Raw genomic sequence first — 25,383 nt, forward strand, 5'->3', positions numbered from 1 at the left:
CCGACCTCGCACCGCCCCTTAAATGCCTCTGCCTGCCAAGCAGGCAAAGGCATTCAAGGGTCTGCATGTGACTACGCAGATTCCGGATGATCGGGAATCTGCGACCAGCTGTGTACTTGTGTGCAATGTTGAATCAGGCCCAGAATTCCCAAAGAAATCCATTTTGTTTCCATAATAACAGGAAGCAATACATAAAAAGTGGCAGCATATTGTGAATATAGCATAGAGCCCTGAATATGGAAACGGAGAAAGGGACATTAGAGAAATTGATCTGCTCACGGGGAAGATTTCTCCTCTACGCACACTGAACTTCCTGTTATGGAGCGTAAAGATATCTACTGAGAAGTCCTTAATGTTCCTGGCCCCACATGGACCAATACTAGCCATTAGCCCAAAACTTAAGAGTAAGAACCAGTGTCCCATTTGGTAGAGGTACGGCAGATGGGTCGAGCAGCCAAATCTCTTCTGGCATCACCAGTGTGTTAGTACTGTTGGTGTATAGCAGTACGCATAGGCCAACAGCGTTCTTCTTCCGCCCACATTCGCCAAATTATCTGTCATGTGGGACAAACTTGCTGGAATATTGGCCCAATTACCCGGCCAGCTTCAGCTACCCAGCAAGCCAGGAGGCCGGCTTCAGCTACCCAGCAAGCCAGGAGGCCGGCTTCAGCTACCGAGCAAGCCAGGAGGCCGGCTTCAGCTACCCAGCAAGCCGGCTTCAGCTACCCAGCAAGCCAGGAGGCCGGCTTCAGCTACCCAGCAAGCCAAGAGGCCGGCTTCAGCTACCCAGCAAGCCAAGAGGCCGGCTTCAGCTACCCAGCAAGCCAAGAGGCCGGCTTCAGCTACCCAGCAAGCCAAGAGGCCGGCTTCAGCTACCCAGCAAGCCAAGAGGCCGGCTTCAGCTACCCAGCAAGCCAAGAGGCCGGGCTTCAGCTACCCAGCAAGCCAGGAGGCCGGCTTCAGCTACCCAGCAAGCCAGGAGGCCGGCTTCAGCTACCCAGCAAGCCAGGAGGCCGGCTTCAGCTACCCAGCAAGCCAGGAGGCCGGCTTCAGCTACCCAGCAAGCCAGGAGGCCGGCTTCAGCTACCCAGCAAGCCAAGAGGCCGGCTTCAGCTACCCAGCAAGCCAAGAGGCCGGCTTCAGCTACCCAGCAAGCCAAGAGGCCGGCTTCAGCTACCCAGCAAGCCAGGAGGCCGGGCTTCAGCTACCCAGCAAGCCAAGAGGCCGGGCTTCAGCTACACAGCAAGCCAAGAGGCCGGGCTTCAGCTACACAGCAAGCCAAGAGGCCGGGCTTCAGCTACACAGCAAGCCAAGAGGCCGGCTTCAGCTACCCAGCAAGCCAAGAGGCCGGCTTCAGCTACCCAGCAAGCCAAGAGGCCGGCTTCAGCTACCCAGCAAGCGTACATACAAATCAAAGTATAGTACTTTCTATAAGTGCAGAAGAAAAATGTACAAAAAAGTATATAAAGAACTATGTATACACTTGAGCGCTCCTCCTCTGAAGTAAATCTACTCAAGTACTTAAAAAGCAGTCCAGAAAACGGTAGTCCAAATGATCTTTTTGATAACGTGTGTGGATTCTTTTGATGTAATATATATGCACATGTGCTACAGCATAGAAACAGGTCACTATCCTGCCTTCACTGGTAACTGAAGATCAGCAGTTGTAAACATAACGTCCATCAGGTCATGGTATGAGGTTTCATATAAATATCCATTGGTGGCTTATTTACGTTTTATATAATGCACATCACTTTTCTTCCCACAGATGTATATGGAACCTTCTTCCATTGCCTCATGCTACCCAACACTGATGCCGGAGTAACTGCGATACACTCAGTGCCCCTACTCACGAAGGCCATGTTCACGTACTTGAGCGATTTTTTTGCAACTGCGCAAAAATTTCTGAAGTCCTCTACGCTGCATGCGTCACATGGAGTAAGCACGAAGGCGTACTCCATGCGACCGAGACAGGCAGCATCAGAAATGAGTCGGAAAAATGCTGGGCGTACTCAGTCGGCGATTGGGGGTTGGCTAGTGGTAGACAAAACGTTCCGTTCGGTGGGCTTGTTATGGGAGTGTTTCGGGGGCGTGTTAAATGCAAGTGGCTGCGATCAGTCACAGGCATTACAGCATGCACAGGCCCTAAAAGTGGGCACCACATTTGTTCGAACGGATGTACATCAAGGAAAGAGGGTGTACGGGCATTTGCTCAAACTCGCACATGGGCGACCACCAACAGAAGCCGCTGCATGCGACTCGGAGTGTATAGTGGTAACTCGGGGAGACCTTCCAACTATTCCATAGCATCAGACGGATTTCCACACACTTGAATTGTGGGTTTAGTGAACAATTTTACAACAGTGCAGTATAAACAACATTAAAGGATAAACAAAGTTAAATTAAAACATAAAAAAAAATGAAGCTGATCAGTTCTGGGTTTTGTTAAATAAATAAAGATATATATTTATATCATATAAACCCTGTTTGCTGCCCTACAAGTAACTAATGTAGAGATGTGTCGAGTCCACGCTACCTGAAGATCTGGTCCCTGATGATGGGATAGTCACCTGAGACAACATGCTCCACATATGTGGTGAACCACTGGGAATAAGAGGAACCTGATGTTGAGAGAACAGATGAGAGAGTGAGTATGACACGGATAATGACTGCAGAGAACAGAGACTCTCAGACTGCTGCAGCCTCCCCAGGTCATCGGTCACAGATACAACGTGCACTAGTTACTAACACTTGTCATATGCCCTACCTGTGATAAACATGTCCAGGGCAGCCGGGTTATGTGCCGTCTGGTCCTAAAACACAAATCACAGGCCTAAATAATTCTAAGACACCAATACGAGAGCATTTTACAGTCCCCACCCTCACATACAGTCACAGACACATCACACAGCTCATCTCCCTGCTACCAGCCTCCATGGTCAGGGTTTGGATCTATAATCCCACGTTACCCTTCAGCTGTACAGTTTCATTAGTGAACTATATTGTGCTAAAGGGTCAAATATATATCGCTAGGTTTTACTATAATCTGATATAAAATATTAGCACAATGCAGCAATAATGAGACAAGATCTGAATGACAGGACCTTTAATAGCTGTTACTAAGCAGGCTGGGGGTCAGCGAGATTAAAGGGTAAATCTAGTAAACACGCCACGCTTCGCTTTGAATAAAATAGACGTTTAAAAATGTCCTGCTTAAAAACACTGAGAAGCTGCAGCTCGGCTTAGCACATTTACCCCCACGTGTACAGGATCGGGGGACATGTTTATCTGGAGAGACTCTTCCCCTTACACCATTCATTTATCAGTGGATTATATATATTTAAGCATCTTATCAATCTTAAATGACAGCTCCAAAAGAAAGTTTGCTTTGGGTGGAATTATGTGAGATGAAGTCAAATAATTTTTTACTTGCGCTCTGATTGGTCCGATGTGATCGGAGAAATAAATGTTTCTTCCGACTGATTATAATGCGTCATCTGAATGTAAAGCTAATGGGGAGGAGCGATGATAACATCCTTAGACGTAGGATAAAAAGCTCACCTACAACAGGTGAGAGATCTTCCGCTAGGGCACTTAGGAACATTGCGGGACCCAGCGTACAGGAGACCTGCGAAGTGCTTATAAACGACATTGTCTTCTCTACAGAAAACTACGATTTCAGTTTTGGATTGGCTCTACCTATGCCCGTCACCTGTACCCGTTGCTCAGGGACTACTGCTTGGAAACTTAACTTGCTGTGTGAGGGTACAATGTATGTGACGGGTGAAATTATGTATAGATCACTAAGGGCCCCCTGCTCTTCCCTCGGCACAATTATTCAAAACAATTTTGCCAATACTCAACAATGCTATTTGGTATCATTGGGAACCTTCAGGCTTTACAAATTAACTGTAATTGATTGATCTGCTTGACAGAGGTCAAGGTCCTGTGTGACCACAAGCCTTCGTTAGGTCTGGAGAGGTTTGTGTGGCTCCAAGACTGCCAGCTAATGATAAAAAGGGAGTTGGGAGGGTACAAAACCATTTAAAGTTTTAATGATGAACCTGAAGGAAAGTCCATCAGTTCTGAGGATAATACAGACCCTGTGAGACTCATCTATGTATTTCCCAGGCTCCTAGACAATATCATCACACACAACCTGTATTCGTGCCTTAATGGCAACTGTGGGCATGAGCACCAACCATTCACTTCAGGCGACCAAGCCTTACCGGACACTGGTAGAATATGTCATTGCGATGCCTCCCTTCAGCATCTGCCAAAGCCAGGTACTGACTGAGCCCGGTGTGGATGCAGAAGGTGATTGGCAGGCATTGTTTGAGACCCATCCGTCGCTGGAACCCACCCGCTGCAGTGTCTATGTCCAGCAAGTCCTCGGACCGGTAATGGTTTGACAAAGCCATGCTGCCCATCAGCCTGGGATACCAACATAGAACACAATGGCATGAGAGGAGCCAGAGGTCCACACAGTATCTTGGCACATAGAAAACTACTGTAACAGATGGACCTTCAGTAGGAAATAGCCACCACCACCTCCACCCTTTGTCTCACCCGGGCACCACCAGCTTCTGGCCATTGTGAATCCGCAAGGAACAGCGATAATCATCGGGAATTTTGCACCCTATTCTTTGCTCGACGTCATTAAGATCTTCTTCCCGAACTCCAGCTGCAGAAAGATCACAAGAGATTTGAAGATTGAAGGCACCAAGTTAGCCAATTCATCAAACTGTTCTCTCTACCCTACGGATCTCTACATGTGCGTGAATTGTAATGGCACATGCATCTTCCTCTCCAAACATGCTACATCTGTCTCCCCTCTCCAACAAGCCCTACACTGGCTCCCATTCCCTTTCAGAACCCAATGCAAGCTTCTCACACTCCCTTATAAAGCCCTCATCCATTTCTCTCCCCCAGTTACATCTCTGACCTTATCTCCCGTCACATGGTCTGCCCTCTTCGCTCCACTAATGAATGCCACCTCTCCTGCCAACTGATTACTTCTTCCCACTATTGCCTCCAAAATTTTGCACGTGCTGCTCCCTACCTATGGAATTCTCTACCATTCCCTGCCAGACTCTCCACTCTGCCAAACTTCAAGTGAGCTTTCAAGATCCACTTATTAATCAAAGCTTTCCATCGCTCATCCTAACATTCTGTCCCATGCTTACGGTCTACCCCATCTGTGACACCCCTGTCTGTCTACTCCTACCCTTTAGAATGCAAGCTCTCACGAGCAGGGCCCTTTTCCCCATGTACTTTTCCTTCCCTTATCTAACCCTTGACTTCTGCCATCGTAGTACTTATTTGAGTGATATGATCGCTGTATCAGCAATGTTTATATTTCATGTACTTCTCCTGCATTGTCTTGTACTGTCAGTCACTGTTCTCTAGTTCTGCTCAATTGTTTATGTACTTTGTTAGGTGCTGTGGAACTCTTGTGGCACCATATAAATAAGGGATAATAATGAGTAGCCTATTTATAGGGGATGTAGGTAGTCATAGATTGACCTGCACAACTATTACAGAATACAGCATTAGTTTATAGACATAATTGCCTGCTCATGTCACGCAAACATTCTTTAATATATGCTATTTATACTGTAATAAATACACAACTCATAGTCCAGATTAAATGAGAATTTCCTTGTGATATTGCTTGAGACCAGAGGAATACCTATCTATCTAATTTCTATCAGCCTAGAGATGTGTCCATACACATCTTTGCTGCAGTTGTGTCAAAAAGCCCCTTTCGGCGCACCAGGTCCAGTGAGGCTCTGCCAGCGCCAAGGATTCCTTTACATCTTTTTTTACTGAAATTGCGTCTAAGTCAAAATGCGATGGGACTAGGACACACCAGGGGAATGGGTATGAAATACCGCCGGCCGCATGTCCGGCGGTTCGATTCCAGTCAGCTGCAGCCCGACATGAGCAGAGTTCGAAGCTGGGGAAGCCCGACAGCGCTGGAAATCCAGATCGTGGAAAGGTGAGTATCTACTAACCTAACCCCCCTAACCCTCCTTAGGGGTGCCTAACCCTAACTTCCCCCCCAAGTGCCTAACCCTAATCCCCCTTCTAAGTGCCTAACCCTAACCACCCCCCTTCCCTGCTGCCTAAACCTAAGCCCCCCGGGGGGGGGTACCTAACCCTAAGTCCCCCCCGGGGGTGCCTAAACCTAACCCTCCCCCCCCCCCCCCGCGGCTGTCCGCTCGCGGCGCCCGGCATCACTACGATCGGGATGTTGGGCGCCGGTCTCCCGGCGTCGGGGAAATGCATTTCACCCTTGCCGGGATATGACAGTTGGGAAGCCGGCTGCCGGTATTTAGGCAGTCGGCTTCCAGATTGCATACCACACCAGGAGACTGTACTGCTTAATTTGACATGCGTCACCTGTATATCTGTGTGCCACTGAGTCCCTGAATCTCTATACAAAGTACTATACTGCAGCGTCCTTAGCTATCTTCATTCCAAGTTCCGTTGTGCTTCATATATAGACTGAGTAGCAAATAGATATACAATCCCAATGAATCAGCACAGTCTGCCGGTACTTCCTAGTTGCATCGCGACTTAGGCCCGTATTCAATTAGCCACGAAAATTCAGAATCCGTAAAAAATTATCGCCGATTGCAACTTTTCCGCCAGGCGGAAACTTATCTATGAGGACACATCTGTAAGTAGCAAAGCAATGTGACTAGACTGTGCTGATTAATGTGATATGTGTGCGACTGTCTCTCGGAATCAGCATGCAAAGAGCTAAATGCAACGGTGGCAGCTTTTTTCCATGCCAAGTTCCGTTTACAGTCTCCGAGCCATTTTCAATTTGAGCGGACCCGCGATACTTTTCCGCCTCCCAGACTTTTCGCCTACATTGCGTGTTTTGTAGGCGGAAAAGTATCGCGCGCGTGCCCGCGTATCCCCGTATTCAATTTGAAAGTACGCGAAAACGGGACCCGCCGAAACTTAAACAAGCTGAAAGTACTGTCAGATTTGGGGAAATCGGCCTGACACCCCCCAATAGATGCTCTGACATGGGGGTTAGCTATGGTTACCCCCGATTTGGCTTGCTGAAGGTATTTGGTGTTTTTAAACGGGCTGAATAGCTGCTAAATAGCGTTTTTGTATAAGTGGTGCAGAATAGTATTCAGGAGTTTTGTTTGCAGAAAGTAACTTATCCCAGCAAATTTGGGGTACTTGAAAATGGGGGGCAGCATATTTAGAAGTTGCTAAAGTTAAGTATAAGAAAATTGGGGAAAATCCACCTGCCGCAAGCCCCTGTAAGGAAACACCTGGGGCATACTTGGGGACCCCCCCAGAGTCAAGTTAACTAGTTTTTAACTTTGTCCCCCAATATTCTTTTTTTTCACCCCCAAATTCAAAGTGATTTTTTTTTAGGTGTTCTTAAGTGTTTGTTTGGTTTTTTTTTTAAATTGACAGAGTTTCCCTTTGGGGGACTGTCTGAAGGCTGCAGGGGGGTTCCCGCAACGTTACACCCCAAAACCCCAACTCTGCACTTTTTTCCGCCTGCTATTGATAGGCAAAACTTTTCCGCCTACTACATTGCACTGATTTTCCGCCTAGACGGAAAGTCTCTCAAATTGAATACGGCGATACGTTTCCGCCTGGCGAAATGACGTCATCGGAGAAAAGTTTCAGCCAAAAACACGCGAAAACGGCTGTTCGCCTCAAATTGAATACGGACCTCAGTCGCAAACAGATAGACTTGTGTCACGTATCACATTAATCAGCTCAGGCTCCTGGTGCGTTGCTTTGCGCCCAAGACAAATTTTCGGCAAAAAAAAAAAAAAAAAACGACACCGACCCTAGCAGTTACACGGGACCCGGCAGCTCACTCACGCCCGGCATGTTGCGCTGCGTGGCGTATTGAGGACAGATGTAGGAGGACACATCTGTAGATATCTATGTCAAGGGGCAGGCTAGGTGGGACAAGCGGTTCTTATCTGCCGTCATATTCTATGTAGTACGTTTCAGGATCATACTCAGGGGTATAAAAATAATGGGAGCGCTGGTAACTGGCTACTGGTTTAAAAAATAAATACTCAGGGGCACAGAGCTGGTAGAGATACCTTTGAGGGAGCTGATCATCCTGGGGCAGTGTTCACCCAGATACGCCTTCAGGGCATCCCAGGCCGCCTTCAGCTTGGCATACTGATGTATATACCGCCCCATATCCAGGTAGTATTCCATGAAAGTCGCCTTCCAGCTGCGGCTCTTCTGCGCCTTCTTGTCGCTTTAAGCAGAACATTTGTCATTTTAAATAAGTCACTTATTCCCCGGTACATTCAATGGTAACAATTTACGGTCTCCCTTAGCGGCAGGCTAAAATCAGGTATGTGAGGCAGCCTATCGCCTACACGCTGGCAGCTATTTTGTGGGTCAAAGTAAAAATATTTGGGCGCCTCAGTGATGTCACTAGTAAACAGATGCACAGGACTGCGTGGAATATCGGTTCATCCCACAAAATGGCTGCAAACTCCTCTATGTGACAGGTGCACCTGCATTCAGAAGTACAGAGAGAGACCAGTCTTCAGTCACCGACGCACCAAATAGGTAATTATATATATGGATTCTGGTAATGACGCAAAGCATGGTGAGGGGGAAACCTGAAGCTCTCCTCTGTACATAACCAGTTTCCTCTAACTGGCAATGCCAAAAACCAGCAATCATCCGTCAGATAACAGGTCACAGATACCCCTTTCAGACATACTGAGATTCCCGGAAAATTGGCCTGCTTCGGACAAATTCCCGGGATCTCGTGTATGTCTGAAAGGTACCTACCCGGGAACATGTTCCCGGGTAGCCGACCCTCCAATTGACCAGGGAACTTCCCAGGGGTTAAGTCCCGGGAAATTACCCTGCTCATGTCTGAATGGTGCTACCCAGGAATTTACTCCCGGGCTGCACATTTACATTGAGTTGGCAGCGCAGAGCGTCCTATAGAACACTCAGCGTTGCTACTCACCACGCCCCGCGAAAGTAGCTGTGGCGCTGAACACCGAGTCAGTGACCTTGGCCGGGTCCTCAGGCACAGAGAACCCCAGCCGGACGCCCGCAGGCGTTGGAGACCGCCGGCAGGCCTCTGCCACAGCGGGCCACCCGCACTCCCGCTGGACCACCGGGGCAGATACGTAATTAAATAAATAATTTAATAATAATAAAATAAATAAAATAGCTGCAGTGATTGGTCGGCTGGCTGCTGCATGATGATGACATCATCAGCGGCAGCCGGAGAGGGGATAGGCTAGGAAGGGCAGGTAATATTAGAAACTGACAAACACGGCTTATGTCTGAATGGTGCTACCCGAGAGTTTCCCAGGGTAGACGATGTAGTGTGAAAGGGGGGTCTCGACCAAATACCCGGGAATTTGCACAGGATAAATTCCCCGGTCTGAGCAGGAAGTTTTTCTGGGTCGTATGTCTGAAAGGGGTATGAAAGACAAAACCTCCCTCGGGTAGATCAGCTCATATCTGATCGAACATTACAGACCGGCTGATAAAAACCTCAAACAATCAGAATGCTTGTGTCGTAAATATATTTACACTAGAAAAGGGACCAGCACACCGCTCCGGCCCACCCCTCATTATCCGGTGCGTCGCCCCCCTCTGCTCTGCATTCAGTTCTGTCCCGGCCCACCTTTGCTCTGTCTGCAGTTGGCACACCCTACTCCCCTCTCTGCTCCTTTGTCCCGCTCCATAACCCACCCCATCCTGCCTGTATAATTACTATGTTCCCAGCAGCCCAGGGCCTCGTCCTCTCCTGCTAATCTCGGGCCTGTCTCATCTTCCTATCAGTCAGAGCCGTTGGGGCACATTTCCCAGCTACTACTGAGCATGCATGCTGGAGACGGGACAGACCTTAGCAGGTTATTATATAGATATTGCTTACAGGCCTAGGTAAAGTGAATGGAGTTCCGTTTATGTCGTCTCTAGTAGTCGGGGCCATTGCCTCAAATGTTGTAACCGATCCGGTGAATGAAAATGACAGGCTAACGTATAAATAAAAACATGAATGTAACACTATGCATGGGAGATTTATGGGTTTAACCTTGGAAAGAGAATTATTATAAATGAGAAGAGCGAACGGAAGGGTTGTCCCAGAGATATTTGGGCTATTTACAAATAAGTGACCCATATTTTACTATAAGACTTTGCACGTGGCCAAACGTTATTTTCCAAAATGACCCTTCATACCCGATGCGGAACCACATGTAAAACAAACATAAGCACATTCATTTCACTCACTCCAACACCAGCCAATACTTCCGGCACGGCCGCCGCCACAGAGGGTCATGGCTGGAGAGCTGATGGAGTCTTCGGTTCACAAGGCTGCAGCTGAAACAAGAAAGGGGAGAGCAGATTAATGAAGACCAGAAGAACACAGAGCCCATGTCATTGCTACAATAGCGAGGTACTCAAAGGCTAGGACCCCCCGCAGACGCAGAGCCACTCGGGGCCCCCCCGCAGACGCAGAGCCACTCGGGGCCCCCCCGCAGACCCAGAGCCACTCGGGGCCCCCCCCGCAGACCCAGAGCTACTCGGGGCCCCCCCGCAGACCCAGAGCTACTCGGGGCCCCCCCGCAGACCCAGAGCTACTCGGGGCCCCCCCGCAGACCCAGAGCTACTCGGGGCCCCCCCGCAGACCCAGAGCTACTCGGGGCCCCCCGCAGACCCAGAGCTACTCGGGACCCCCCACAGATCTGGTGACCTTCCATTCATCCTGGAGATTACTTGAAGACATCACTCATTCTGCATTGGTAATAATGAATAGAAGGCCGTCTGAGCACTAAGCAAGGGACTAACGCTAGCTCTACGGTTCTGCCGCCTTGAATAGTAAAAGAAAAAATAATAATGAAACAGACGGTTTTCCTATCAGCCTGCCAATACATGTAGATGAAGTGTTGACCAAGAACGGTTCCTTTAGACTAATATATCTCATTGGTTAACGGAGATTAGGAAAACTTCTGCTAGATAAGAAAATACTATGAGGGGAATTTAATTATAGGAGAAAACCCATTTTCGCCTGTTTTTTTTGCGAAAAATTAGCCTAAAAAAAAAAAATCGCCAAATTTAATTCCAGGACAATTTCGCCTAAGTGGAAACAATTCTCCAATCAATAGCAGGTGAAAAGAAATACAGTATCTTTATTTTGGGGTGCAAACGTGGGGAAACAACTCAGACCCCTTGGGACAGCCTCCCAAAGGGCAAATCTGAAAAAAAAAAAAACCTAAGAACACCCCAAAAAAGACATGTCATTTTTGGGGTGAAACTTTAAAAAGTTGGGGGACAAGCATTAAAAGTAGCGAAATAGACTTCTTGGGGGTCCCCAAGTATGGGTCAGGTGTTTTTGGGATTGCAGGTGTATGCAGCAGGTGGATTTTTCAAGTTTTTTAAAAGTTCACTTTAGAGACATAAAAACATACTGGCACCCATTTTCAAGCACCCCAAATTTGAAAGGACTACTTATTTTCACCAAAATATACAGCTTTATGACATACTTCAGCACTTTTACCTAGACACTAATAGCAAGCAATTTACACAACTTAAGTACCCAAAATAGTTATATTAGGGCCATTAGTATACATCTATAGTGATTCCCTATGTTAATGTATCTTTTTCTGGGGTACAGACTGATTTCCCCAATTCTTTCAGTACTTTTTGCCTGTTTCGCATTCGCCTATTTCCGTTTTCGCCTGTTTTGCAATTGAATTAGGCGAAAAGCGGGGACGAGCACGGAATAAATTTGCCTCTGAAACAGGCGAATGAAGCGAAAATTCGGACAGCCGAAAGCTTCGCCTCTAATTGAATATGGCTCTATGTCTTTATAATGGGTGCACTATGCCTAATTCTGTCTCATGCCATAGGCACTTCAGGAAGATTATGGGGATTCTCAATTAAGAGCAAAGCAAAAAAAAAAAAAAAAAAGTAATGTTTGCATCTGGAAGAAACCATGTTGCAATGCAAGGGGTGCAAATACATTTATTTCATTTTTTTTTTTGCATGCAGGGTAAATACTGGCTGCTTTTGCATGTAGCCCACAAATGCTGGACAGCTTTATTTTTACACTGCAATTTAGAATTGCATTTGGATACGCCAATTCTCACCAGGGAGGGAACAATGTTTTCTCACCACAACTTTAGATCTAATCAACCACATCATGGCCGCACTGGTCATCTGGCAATTCTGACAAATGCCAGAAGGGGGCGATGGCCTGTTGGGCTGGTCTGGCCATTTAAAGGCTTGGCTGAGTAGCTCTACCTCCCAGTGCTTTGCTCATCCAGCATGCTTAGAGGGGCACCCAGCGAGACCACACCCCAGTGACTCACAAGCACGCCCCTGTGACTCCTGTGTTTGATGGGTCAGAGCACCTTTTTGTTCTCTACATCTCCCCTCCTGTCAGGTATGTCCTCAGTTTGGAAGGAAATAGGGAAAGAACAACCTGTACATAATGAGATCACCAGAATGATGAGCAAGCTGACCTAGTCAGGGGGGAAGCCGACGGACGAAATCCCGACTTGTGGCTTCCCGACTGTCTAATTCCAGCAAGGCACTAATGACAGGCGTCGAAATCCCGACGCCTGTCATTAGACCTACACCTAGATCCTGACACCCGGCATAGCGAACGAAGGTAAGGCGGGTGCCAGGCGTGGACAGCCGCGGGGAGGGAAGGAGAGGGTAAGGTTTTAGGGCTCCCGGGGGGACTTAGGGTTAGGCACCCCACCGGGAGGGTTACGTGTAGGCTACGGGAAGGGGGGGGGGTTGGGTTAGGCACCCCCGGGGGGAGGTGAGGCACCCCCCCGGGAGGGCTAGGTTTAGGCTCCCCCAACGGGGGGAGGTTAGGGTTAATCCCGCACCTGCAGGAAAACCTCGCACCTAAGTGAATAGCATAAATCCCGCACCTGCAGGAAAACCTCGCACCTAAGTGAATAGCATAAATCCCGCACCTGCAGGAAAACCTCGCACCTAAGTGAATAGCATAAATCCGGCACCTGCAGGAAAACCTCGCACCTAAGTGAATAGCATAAATCCGGCACCTGCAGGAAAACCTCGCACCTAAGTGAATAGCATAAATCCAGCCCCTGCAGGAAAATCGTCGCACCTAAGTGAATAGCATAAATCCGGCACCTGCAGGAAAATCCTCGCACCTAAGTGAATAGCATAAATCCAGCACCTGCAGGAAAATCCTCGCACCTAAGTGAATAGCATAAATCCAGCACCTGCAGGAAAATCCTCGCACCTAAGTGAATAGCATAAATCCAGCACCTGCAGGAAAATCCTCACACCTAAGTGAATAGCATAAATCCAGCACCTGCAGGAAAATCCTCGCACCTAAGTGAATAGCATAAATCCCGCAGCTGCAGGAAAATCCTCGCACCTAAGTGAATAGCATAAACCCCGCACCTGCAGGAAATCCTCGCACCTAAGTGAATAGCATAAACCCCGCACCTGCAGGAAATCCTCGCACCTAAGTGAATAGCATAAACCCCGCACCTGCAGGAAAAACCTCGCCCCTAAGTGAATAGCATAAATCCCACACCTGCAGGAAAAACCTCGCACCTAAGTGAATAGCATAAATCCCGCACCTGCAGGAAAATCCTCACACCTAAGTGAATAGCATAAATCCAGCACCTGCAGGAAAACCTCGCACCTAAGTGAATAGCATAAATCCCGCACCTGCAGGAAAACCTCGCACCTAAGTGAATAGCATAAATCCCGCACCTGCAGGAAAACCTCGCACCTAAGTGAATAGCATAAATCCCGCACCTGCAGGAAAACCTCGCACCTAAGTGAATAGCATAAATCCCGCACCTGCAGGAAAACCTCGCACCTAAGTGAATAGCATATATCCCACACCTGCAGGAAAACCTCGCACCTAAGTGAATAGCATAAATCCCGCACCTGCAGGAAAATCCTCGCACCTAAGTGAATAGCATAAATCCCGCAGCTGCAGGAAAAACCTCGCAGGTGTGGGATTTTTGCTATTCTCGCCCCCAATTGAATGTGCCCCTGTGGTTTCCGATCTAACCAAATATTGGGCATATTTATAATCAAAAGCCAATGCCATGAATAAATATGCCTCTAAATTATACATTCATGTACCAGTAATGCTATAAACCAGTGGTAGGTAACAAGATGCTCTCCAGCTTTTGACTTAGCATGCTGGGGCATGTAGTTCCCTCAGCAACCAGAGAGCCCTGGTTTGCTTACTTTTGATATAAATAAGAGCTGGGGTGGTGCCACCTGCAGAACGTGTACGACGCTGCAGCACGGTTATATCATACTGATTTTAGCAATCATTGCACAATGCAGCTACAAGTGTCGCCAGGGTAATGAGGTCTATGGCGGAGTGCATTTACCCAATGCCCTCCAGTAACCGACAGACACAGGCGAGAATTCAATGTAATAAATGCAACGGGGGCCAGTAAAAGGGAAGACAGGAAGCTCTGTCCCAGCGAGATACAAAACCCGGGAGGGACTCTCTCGGATAACCATCTGCATGTTTTATCTCCCCGCACCACACGTCTCATCCACATGTAAACATGTTACCTCACACACAGGCTTTTCCCCATTACAAGGAAATATTGATTCTCATATCATAGTAATTACAATGATCTTTTCATGATTTTTTTTCCTCTTGTAGTTAGTTGCGTCAGCAATCATGTTATGTCTGCATCATAGGGGTCAATATAATTAGGTGCGCACACTTTGCACTAATGCGTGCTCCCAAAGTGAGCGTGCGCAAATTTAGTACAAGCAGCGAACAGGGACAAGAGCATGACAAAGTGGGGAAACCATCCTGGACTCCCAAAGATTGGAAACTGAAATATCAGGACCATACAGAAGGCTGTTAGTGGCCGTTACGTACTGGAGGATTTTAATGATGGTTAAATAATAGGCATTTTGGGATACAGGGAAATGCTTGTACAGCGATTCTGCAGTGTCTTTAAACAAGTTTGTAAAAAGTCTGCCAAGTTCAAAAACCACTTAATACAATACCTGTCCCCCATCACTTACACCTCCACATACCTGTCCCCCATCACTTACACCTCCACATACCTGTCCCCCATCATTTACACCTCCACATACCTGTCCCCACATCATTTACACCTCCACGTACCTGTCCCCCCATCACTTACACCTCCGCGTACCTGTCCCCCATCATTTACACCTCCGCGTACCTGTCCCCCATCATTTACACCTCCGCGTACCTGTCCCCCATCATTTACACCTCCGCATACCTGTCCCCCATCATTTACACCTCCGCATACCTGTCCCCCATCATTTACACCTCCGCATACCTGTCCCCCATCATTTACACCTCCGCATACCTGTCCCCCATCATTTACACCTCCGCATACCTGTCCCCCATCATTTACACCTCCGCATACCTGTCCCCCATCATTTACACCTCCGCATACCTGTCCCCCATCATTTACACCTCCGCATACCTGTCCCCCATCATTTACACCTCCGCATACCTGTCCCCCATCATTTACACCTCCGCATACCTGTCCCCCATCATTTACACCTCCGCATACCTGTCCCCCATCATTTACAACTCCGCATACCTGTCCCCCATCATTTACACCTCCGCATACCTGTCCCCCATCATTTACACCTCCGCATACCTGTCCCCCATCATTTACACCTCCGCATACCTGTCCCCCATCATTTACACCTCCGCATACCTGTCCCCCATCATTTACAACTCCGCATACCTGTCCTCCATCATTTACACCTCTGCATACCTGTCCCCCATCATTTACACCTCCGCATACCTGTCCCCCATCATTTACACCTCTGCATACCTGTCCCCCATCATTTACACCTTGAGTTTTTGAGAGAAATTCACCTGAAAACTGACATGTCTTTATTGGGCAAATTATTCTAACTAAACCCCTACTAGTGCGTGATTATTAATTAGGAGGGGTGTAGCAGAGGTTCTGCACTCTGGGCCTGATTCTGACCCGCTCGCGAGCGCTGAGCGCTCGCAAGCGGGTCAATGGTGCCCAAGTGCGCATGCGCACAACGGAGGCGGCTCCGTCGTGCGCATGCGCGAGACCCGAATAACGACGGCCAAGCAGTCATTATGGGTCGCGCACCAAAGGGGGCGTGCTGTCGATGGTGATTGGGGGCGTGGCTGCCCAGACGGAGGCGTCCCCATGGGGCTGTGGCATCTGGGGCCGACCCCACTGACATCACTAGTGATGTCAGTGGGAGTGCTTTTGGCAGCGAGACCCTACCACAGGGTCTCGTCGCAAGCCCATTTTGGCCGCTCGCTATAGCTGTGGGTGGTCAGGAGGCCGCTCCAAAAGGTAGGGGGGACAGCCCTGATTCAGAGCGAGCGCTCTGCCAGAGCGTCTGGCTCTGAATCAGGGCCTCTGTCCCAACATTTTTACCCTAAAATAAATATTTTCGCTTCCTTTTCACCTGCTCAAGGGGGTGCACACAACAAAATGCTAATTTCCTCTAAAAAAGCAACACGAGTTTGGAATTATATTACAGAAACAGACACACCTCAGTGTTAGGGATATTAGGGGGTGGTACTGATGGGATAGAAACAGACACCTCAGTGATAGGGGGGAGGTACTGACAGGACAGACATACACACACCTCAGTGTTACGGATGATAGGGGGAGGTACTGACAGGACAGACATACACACCTCAGTGATAGGGGAGGTACTGACAGGACAGACATACACACCTCAGTGATAGGGGAGGTACTGACAGGACAGACATACACACCTCAGTGTTATGGATGATAGGGGAGGTACTGACAGGACATACACACCTCAGTGATAGGGGAGGTACTGACAGGACAGACACATACACACCTCAGTGTTATGGATGATAGGGGAGGTACTGACAGGACATACACACCTCAGTGTTATGGATGATAGGGGAGGTACTGACAGGACATACACACCTCAGTGTTATGGATGATAGGGGAGGTACTGACAGGACATACACACCTCAGTGATAGGGGAGGTACTGACAGGACAGACACATACACACCTCAGTGATAGGGAAGGTACTGACAGGACAGACACATACTGTACACACCTCAGTGTTACGGACGATAGGGGAAGCCGGGAGGTACTTACAAGACAGACACACACACAGTATTGTACACCTCCCCACGGCTGCATCACTGAGCTGGCTAGCAAGCAGTGACACCGAGCAGGGCCCGCACAGCCTCATGTTCCCATATACAGGTATTTACCTGAGCAGGTCCCGGAAGTCCAGGTGGGATAAGATCAGCAGGAGAGGGTCAGACGGGAGGTCTGCAAATCCCAGCTCGCTGGCCGCCGCCATCTTGGAGGTGATCAACTATACACGCGCAAATCCTCTTTTCCCATTCCCTTCTCCAGGACCCGCCCTTCCCCGTCCAAATGACCACGCCCCTCTGTGGAGTCTTCATCTACAAGCCGCTGGTCAGGGCGGTGCTTGGAGGCGACGCAATTGTGGGGGCGGGGTCCGGAGGAGGCTGTGTGTGGACACAGGAGTTTTGTTTTGTATCAGAGACTCGGAAGAGTCACTACCCAGAGTGGTTATATATAAGGGGGAGGGGTCAGATTGAGTGCTAACATGCACGCAATCTGCTCATTGTTGCGTACTGCATAACCGCTATTGCAAACACAGTTGCGATCCTTAATGAAACCATTGCACAGAGATAAAAAGAGCAATAAAAAAAGTTACACAGAGCTGACCATCAGGGGCGTTTCTAGAGAGGAGGGGGCCCATCTGCAGTCTCCAACACGGGCCACCACCTCTTTCCGGCGGCCGGCAGCGCACTGAGTTGTGCGCAGCCAGCGCCGGAGTTATAGACTCTGGGCACTAGAGTGCGCCCGGAGTCTATAGAGTATGCGCAGGTCACTGGGAAAATGGACGCGGCAGCCATTTTCCCTGTTCTGCGCATGCGTAAACGACGGAAAAATGGCCGTGGCGGCCATCTTACAGCACCAGACCCCCGCGTCGACGCGGGACTCCGGAGAGGTAAGTAATATGATGGGTGCAGGGTGTGCGGTGCGGGGCCCCCCTGCACCCATTATAGATACGCCCGTGCTGACCATGCAATGTATTAAGTTGCACACCTCTATAGGGTGTGAGGATACATTGAGGGACATGGGGGGGAGATGTATCAAACTGTAAACAGTGGAGAAGTTGCACATAACACGTGAATTTTTTTTTAGATCCATCAATGTGGTTGACAGGTCATGTGGCTTTCCTGCGGAGTGTTTGTGCATTGGAGACTGTGGGGATGCCGGCTGTGTTCCGCTGCATAGCGCAAGCAGGCGGGTTCACATGGTTACACAGGTGGCACCCTGCAGCCAGTATCACTGAGACAGTGCCACCTGGAAACTCCTGCGGATGCTCCGAGCATGGCATGCATCATGCCGCCTGCTAGTGCCACCACATGGAGCGTCCTGACAGAGCCGTAACTAGACTTTATGGTGCCCTGTGCCAGAAAGAGCATTGGTGCCCCCCCCCTATTTTTAAAATAGGGACATAAGACGAAATACCCCCAAAAAAGGCCATGACCTCATGGGGAAGGGCCAGGGAAGAGATAGGGGAGGCCAGGAGATGCTGGGGATAAAAGAAGAGGAAGCTACAAGTGAGAATGATAAACAGAAATTTGACAGGCCCAAACAGCGCCCCCTCCCCTGCGGTGCCCTGTGCCATGGCACAGGTGGCACTACCCTAGTTACAGTCCTGAGGACGTCCTGGGCAGTGCTACACTTCCTGGTGCTGGCGGCCTCCGACCACTCTGTATGATGTCATGACCTCATGGGCCGGCACAGAGCACCTAGAACAGTGGCGTATCTATAATGGGTGCAGTGTGTGCGGGGCACACGGGCCCCGCACCGCACACACTGCACCCATATTTTTTTTAAACTTACCTGTCCCGCGTCGGGTGTCACTGCTGCTCAGAGCACCGGAGAAATGGCCACCGGGGCCATTTTTCCGGTGTTCTGCGCATGCGCAGTAGACTCCGGGCACACTCTAGTGCCCGGAGTCTACTAATGCTCTGGTGGCTGGCCAGCCGGCTGCCAGCCACCAGGGAGAGAGGAGGGGGCCCGCACAAGGAGTGCACACGGGCCCCATCCTCTCTTAAAACGCCCCTGACCTAGAAGCCCAGTTAAGGCACTGGCATAGCAGCTACCTGCAGGCATCTAGGTCCCCATTTATCAATGAAGCGTAATCCCTTTATGCCACCCTTTCTGGATTTAACAAACAGTGGTAATTTAATATTACCGCTGTTTGTCACAGCATCACTCCCGCCATCTCAGCGAAGCCTTCCAGGCATTGACGGATCCCCGTGTCATGCACATTCGCAGACGGACCGTGGCGCATGCGCATTACACCAGAGTCCCATTGCTGGCAGCGTTAGGCCAGTGGAGGACCTCGCACAGCATGAGGACTTCGTGGGACCTCACCGGAGAGGTAAGTATTGGTGAATATCAGTGGATTTTTCGTTTGTATCACAGTGATACTACACAAAAAATTCTGCTGGTATTTGCCTTTGTTGATAAATGGGGGCCAAAGCCTTTCATCCTAATGGGGACATCGCTTCACAAGGACGCCCTTTTTTTTAATATAAGATGTTCTGGCAAGCAAACATTGTCAAAGGCTCCAAAATTAAATGCAAATTGATTTGTTTTTTATTGGGGAAAAACCCAGCTACATAACAAAATAGTTACGTAAAGCTGCACTAGGACCGCCTATGAAAATATGGGGAAGATTTATTAAATCTTGGAGAGAGATAAAGTACCAACTGATCATGGAGGTAAACTATTTTCATAGATGGCAGCACATCTTTAGTTTGCATGCCAGACAATAACATTCAGGTAGGTAACTGGGGTGCTGGTATTTTTAAATAACCCAAAGGATGGTCATAAATGTAGAGCACCCAGTAGACTAATGGAGCATACACACGGTCAGATTTGTCAGATGAACGATTTGAACGATTTTACCAAAGTTTTGAACGATGGAACGATTTTTGACTGCATTAAAATGAATGGAATCGTCCAAGTCTGACTGCAAACACATCAGATGTCAGATATCGTTATCTGACAAACGGGAACGCGCATCGCTGATCGTCCATCGTTCAGGCATGTCAGATATAAACGATTTTCCTTCAGATATGAACGACTGAACGATTTTTAAATCGTTATCGTTCATATCTGAAGGAAAAATCTGATTGTGTGTATGCACCATAACACATAAGTGGTCTGCTGTGTACTCTCAGCCAGCTCCCGGGAGACCTATAGCTTCTGCATATGTGGGAGCTTAGAGCTAGCTGTGCACAGCTCAGTTTTCCGGAGATTGCACCCTGGTTGCAGTTAGTTCAACTTGGGACCATTAACATTAACCTATAATCGAATACAACATTGTTTCGGACAGTAAAAACGGTCTAAACATACACACTTACAAATTGTCGGCCCGATGTGTCCGCCCAGTTGTGGTGTCAGTAACTGGCGGCCTCTGCAGCAAATGTACACACAGCATGATGCACCAATATGTCTGCAGGTATACTGAGCATCGGCTGTGCTGCACAGCCGACGCAATATGTCTGTGAACGACGTCGTTCACAGACATATCACTGATACACACCAGCCGACAGCCCACGATATGTCAGCCAGTATGTACCAGGCATTAGGTGGGTAGAAAAAAACAGTGGCAATGTCTGAATATGAGACAAGTTAATAGAAAATCACAAGATCAGTTTTAAAAAAAGATGTAGGCACCAAAAATGTCTTCAGTGCATCCCATCAGGTGGCTGCTGCCGTCAGAGGCTTTAATCACCAGTTTTAAAACCCTCCTCCTCAGGGGTAGTTACAGAATGGAGGGGGGCCCTGTACAGTCCCCATGATATGGGCTCCCGCCCCCCCTGACTCATTTGAAAGGTAATCTCTGGCACTGTATCAGAGTCTACTGCGGTTGTCTTCGAGAACATGGCACCTGCTTAATGATACCAGTGATTTCTGTCTGTACTGCGCATGTGCAGGTCACCAGAAACATGGTAAATGTATAGGTGCACACCCTGCACCCATAGTAGATTTGTACATGCTCCTACTGCCGTGGCGTGGGGGTGTATTTGTCATACCTATTTTGCAGGAAATCCCTCAGAGGATACTCGCACAAATGATGTATTCCTGGATGGTAGGAAGGGGGGACTGCAGTACTTATCAGAGATATGTTCTGCGGTACCTCTGTTTTTGAGATATCTCCTGCGGTATTCCCCCCGTAGCTAATGACATCTTTATACCTCGGAATTTGCGGTAGAGGGATGCGAAGGTCAGATGTTAAATATGGTGCTAAAGTGAGCTGTTCTAATCCGAATACTCTTATCGATGAAAGATGTACCCAACTGTACAATGATTGCTTTTCCTTGATCCGGCCACTAGATGTCAGCCTAGGAGTGCATGGCAATGCCCATTTGACACGTGTTTGGCACAGTCGAAGTCAGATACCACAGTGATAAGTATGGACAGGTGAAAGGGCAGGTGTGCAGTCATTTGAGCTCTCGCTTTCCAGGAACAGCTGATTAATGTTCAGTGACCTGAAATGACACTTGTTCAGCTAAAATAGACTATTATAAACAGTATGTAAATCATTAGAATTCCTTCCTAGTATGACAAATGATACATGTACAGTACACTGGCATTAATCTACATCTACAATGGGTGCAGGGTGAGCGGTACACACGGGGGCCCACACCCTGCGCCCATTTATTCAATACTCACCTCTCCGGAGTCCTGTGTCAACGGTAGCAGCGCTGTAGAAATCACCGGTAAAATGGCACAGTGGCCATTTTCCCGGCGTTTTCACATGTGCAGTAGGGAAATCACAGGGAAAATGGCTGCCACACAATTTTTTCCAGTGACTTGCGCATGCACAGTAGACTCAGCCTAGTGCCCAGAGTCTACTGCTGCTCTCAGTATGCTGCCGGCCGCCGGGTAGAGAGGAGGGGGCCCCGGACGGAGACTGCACATGACCCCCTCCTCTCTTAATACTCCCCTGCATTAATGTGTACACTTTGGGCCCCCTGTCCGGTGCGCACTGACAGGGTCTGAGGCAGAGATTGTAACAAAGTGAACGCAAATTATATAAAAAAAAATGCTCAGGAAATAGGGTAGACACTTTAAATTGATTGTATAATTGTTATATCCTCTTTTGTACACTTTGTGATATTTTCATGCAAGCAACCTTTCAGTACTAGCAAATGATACATTTTCACTTGTGTTGTTGTCCTTGTATTTTGGCATTTTTGTATTAATTATGTTTAATTTTTACCATCAGAGACTTTTTTATAGATCTGGACATCTGGATGTCGGACTGGAGCATGGAGGGCCCACCAGGGGTTTGCAGTGATAGGGGCCCATACTTAGGGGTGTGGCCAGCCTCCAGAAGGGGTGTGGCTAGCCTTCACAGAGGCTTGGCTAACCAGAGGGTACATGGCTGGGATCCTTTAAACAAAAATATAAATAAATATATATATATATATATATATATATACAGTCAGGTGCATAAATATTGGGACATTGACAGAATTTTCATATTTTGGCCTTTATTCACCACCACAAATGACTTTGAAATGGAACAAACCAGATGTGCTTTAACTGCAGACTTTCAGATTTAATTTGAGGGTAATTACAGCCAAATCAGGTGAACAGTGTAGGAATTACAATGGTTTCTATATGTGCCTCCCACTTTTTAAGGGGCCAAAAGTAATGGGACTATCAACTCAAAAGCTATTTCATGGACAGGTGTGGGCTATTCCCTTGTTATTTTATTATCAATTAAGCAGGTACAAGGTCTGGAGTTGATTCTAGGTGTGACATTTGCATTTGGAATCAGTTGCTGTCAACTCTCAATATGAGATCCAAAGAGCTGTCACTATCAGTGAAGCAAGCCATCATTAGGCTGAAAAATCAAAACAAACCCATCAGAGAGATAGCAAAAACATTAGGTGTGGCCAAATCAACTGTTTGGAACATTCTTAAAAAGAAAGAACGCATCAGAGAGCTCAGCAACACCAAAAGACCCGGAAGACCACGGAAAACAACTGTGGTGGATGACAGAAGAATTATTTCCCTGGTGAAGAAAACCCCTTCACAACAGTTGGCCAAATCAAGAACACTCTCCAGGAGGTAGGTGTATATGTGTCAAAGTCAACAATCAAGAGAAGACTTCACAAGAGTGAATATAGAGGGTTCACTACAAGATGTAAACCATTGGTGAGCCACAAAAACAGGAAGACCAGATTAGAGTTTGCCAAACAACATCTAAAAAAGCCATTACAGTTCTGCAACAACATCCTATGGACAGATGAGACAAAGATCAACTTGTACCAGAGTGACGGGAAGAGAAGAGTATGGAGAAGGAAAGGAACTGCTCATGATCCAAAACATACCACCTCATCAGTGAAGCATGGTGGTGGTAGTGTCATGGCGTGGGCATGTATGGCTGCCAATGGAACTGGTTCCCTTGTATTTATTGATGATGTGACTGCTGACAAAAGCAGCAGAATGAATTCTGAAGTGTTTCGGGCAATATTATATGCTCATATTCAGTCAAATGCTTCAGAACTCATTGGACAGCGCTTCACAGTGCAGATGGACAATGACCCGAAGCATACTGCAAAAGCAACCAAAGAGCTTTTTAAGGCTAAAAAGTGGAATGTTATGCAATGGCCAAGTCAGTCCCCTGACCTGAATCCGATTGAGCATGCATTTCACTTGATGAAGACAAAACTGAAGGGAAAATGCCCCAAGAACAAGCACGAACTGAAGACATTTGCAGTAGAGGCCTGGCAGAGCATCACCAGGGATGAAACCCAGCGTCTGGTGATGTCTATGCGTTCCAGACTTCAGGCTGTAATTGCCTGCAAAGGATTTGCAACAAAGTATTAAAAAGTGAAAGTTTGATTTAGGATTGTTTAGTTTGTCCCATTACTTTTGGCCCCTTAAAAAGTGGGAGGCACAAATAGAAACTATTGTAATTCCTACACCGTTCACCTGATTTGGATGTAATTACCCTCAAATTAAATCTGAAAGTCTGCAGTTAAAGCACATCTTGTTTGTTTCATTTCAAAGCTATTGTGGTGGTGAATAGAGGCCAAAATATGAAAATTCTGTCAATGTCCCAATATTTATGCACCTGACTGTATATATATATATATATCTATCATGATAATGTACCAGATTAACAGCAATGCATTGTAGAAAATGCACCATAGTCCTGTGCACTATAATGTGAAATATGTATAATTCAAGTGCACAGTCTGGAACCCAATCCCTAGAGGAGGGGATGGGGACTCAGATAGTTGGGCCCCCTGGGGGTTTCCCCTCTACCCCTGTGGGCCAGTCCGACCCTGATTAAAGGTGCAATAAAAGCTTTCATGACCAGGGTTTCCATAGCAACCCCATTGTTTAGCAAGATGTCAACTTTGCTAACAAGAGAACAAAGGATCTTGGCTATAAAATTGTAGACGTCCTGCAAACAATTGTGTAGGGTCGAATCTCTTTCTCCCTCTCTCTCTTAAGCTGGGTGCACACTAGACCAGGGTTCTCGGTCCTCAGGACCCCACACAGGTCATGTTTTCCAGGTCACCCAGCAGCTGCACAGGTGTATTCGTTACTCACTGACACATTTTAAAAGATCCACATGTGGTGCTAATTATTTCACTTGCGATTCTGTGAGGAGACATGGAAAACATGCACTGTTTCGGGTCCCAAGGACCGAGTTTGAGAAGCTGTGCACTAGACGATATGTTGTCCGATCCGGCGGATCGGATGACATATCGTCAACATCGGTCAGTGTGTACCTGCTATGTCGCTGACTATGCACGCTCCCACGCGTCATTGTCAAAATTGCCCATCGGACCCAAATGCAGCATGGCCCCCACCACATACGACATCCTGCTGGGTACACATCGTCTCTAGTGTGTACCCAGCATCACGCACGCACTCACAGCTTTGGGGCGAATATGGAAATTGCTCTATTTAACATAAACCCAATAGTCACAGACATAAACCACACACACACAGCTGAGTCCCAGAATCAGGGTCCAGTTTAGCCCCACACATAAGTGGCGCCCCCTCCCCGTGTCTTAAGTGCGCCTAGGTCGTCCAAAGGCTTAATCCAGCCCTGGCCTTTGAAAAGTTACCGCCCAGCTAAATCGATAATGGTCACCTGTCAACCGCATTTACCAACATGACTGATACTGACAAAATAAATTTTAATCAGATTAAATGGCTCATTTTGAGGTAGCACAAACTGCAATACCAGGCCTGGCCGTGTCACAGCCTGTGTCACTAGCTATCTATATACACGTGCCAAGAGCT

General features: G+C 47.9%; 1 protein-coding gene across 1 annotated transcript in view; it reads right to left on the reverse strand.

Moving 5' to 3' along the window:
- The window catches only part of FBXO3 (F-box protein 3), a 35,809-nt gene extending 18,413 nt beyond the window's left edge, over positions 1–17,396 (reverse strand). The window contains exons 1-7 of the mRNA XM_088452615.1: positions 17,256–17,396; positions 10,276–10,365; positions 8,100–8,263; positions 4,570–4,684; positions 4,230–4,434; positions 2,768–2,813; positions 2,537–2,621 (exon numbers count right to left, since the gene is read on the reverse strand). Of these exons, the coding sequence (XP_088308741.1) occupies positions 2,537–2,621; positions 2,768–2,813; positions 4,230–4,434; positions 4,570–4,684; positions 8,100–8,263; positions 10,276–10,365; positions 17,256–17,347 (797 nt within the window). The 5' untranslated portion in view covers positions 17,348–17,396. The remainder of the gene's footprint in view (positions 1–2,536; positions 2,622–2,767; positions 2,814–4,229; positions 4,435–4,569; positions 4,685–8,099; positions 8,264–10,275; positions 10,366–17,255) is intronic.
- Between the last annotated feature and the right edge of the window lie 7,987 nt (positions 17,397–25,383).

The sequence above is a fragment of the Taudactylus pleione genome, unplaced genomic scaffold, assembly GCF_031769625.1.
Source record: "Taudactylus pleione unplaced genomic scaffold, aTauple2 ptg000555l, whole genome shotgun sequence".
Lineage (NCBI taxonomy): Eukaryota > Metazoa > Chordata > Amphibia > Anura > Myobatrachidae > Taudactylus > Taudactylus pleione.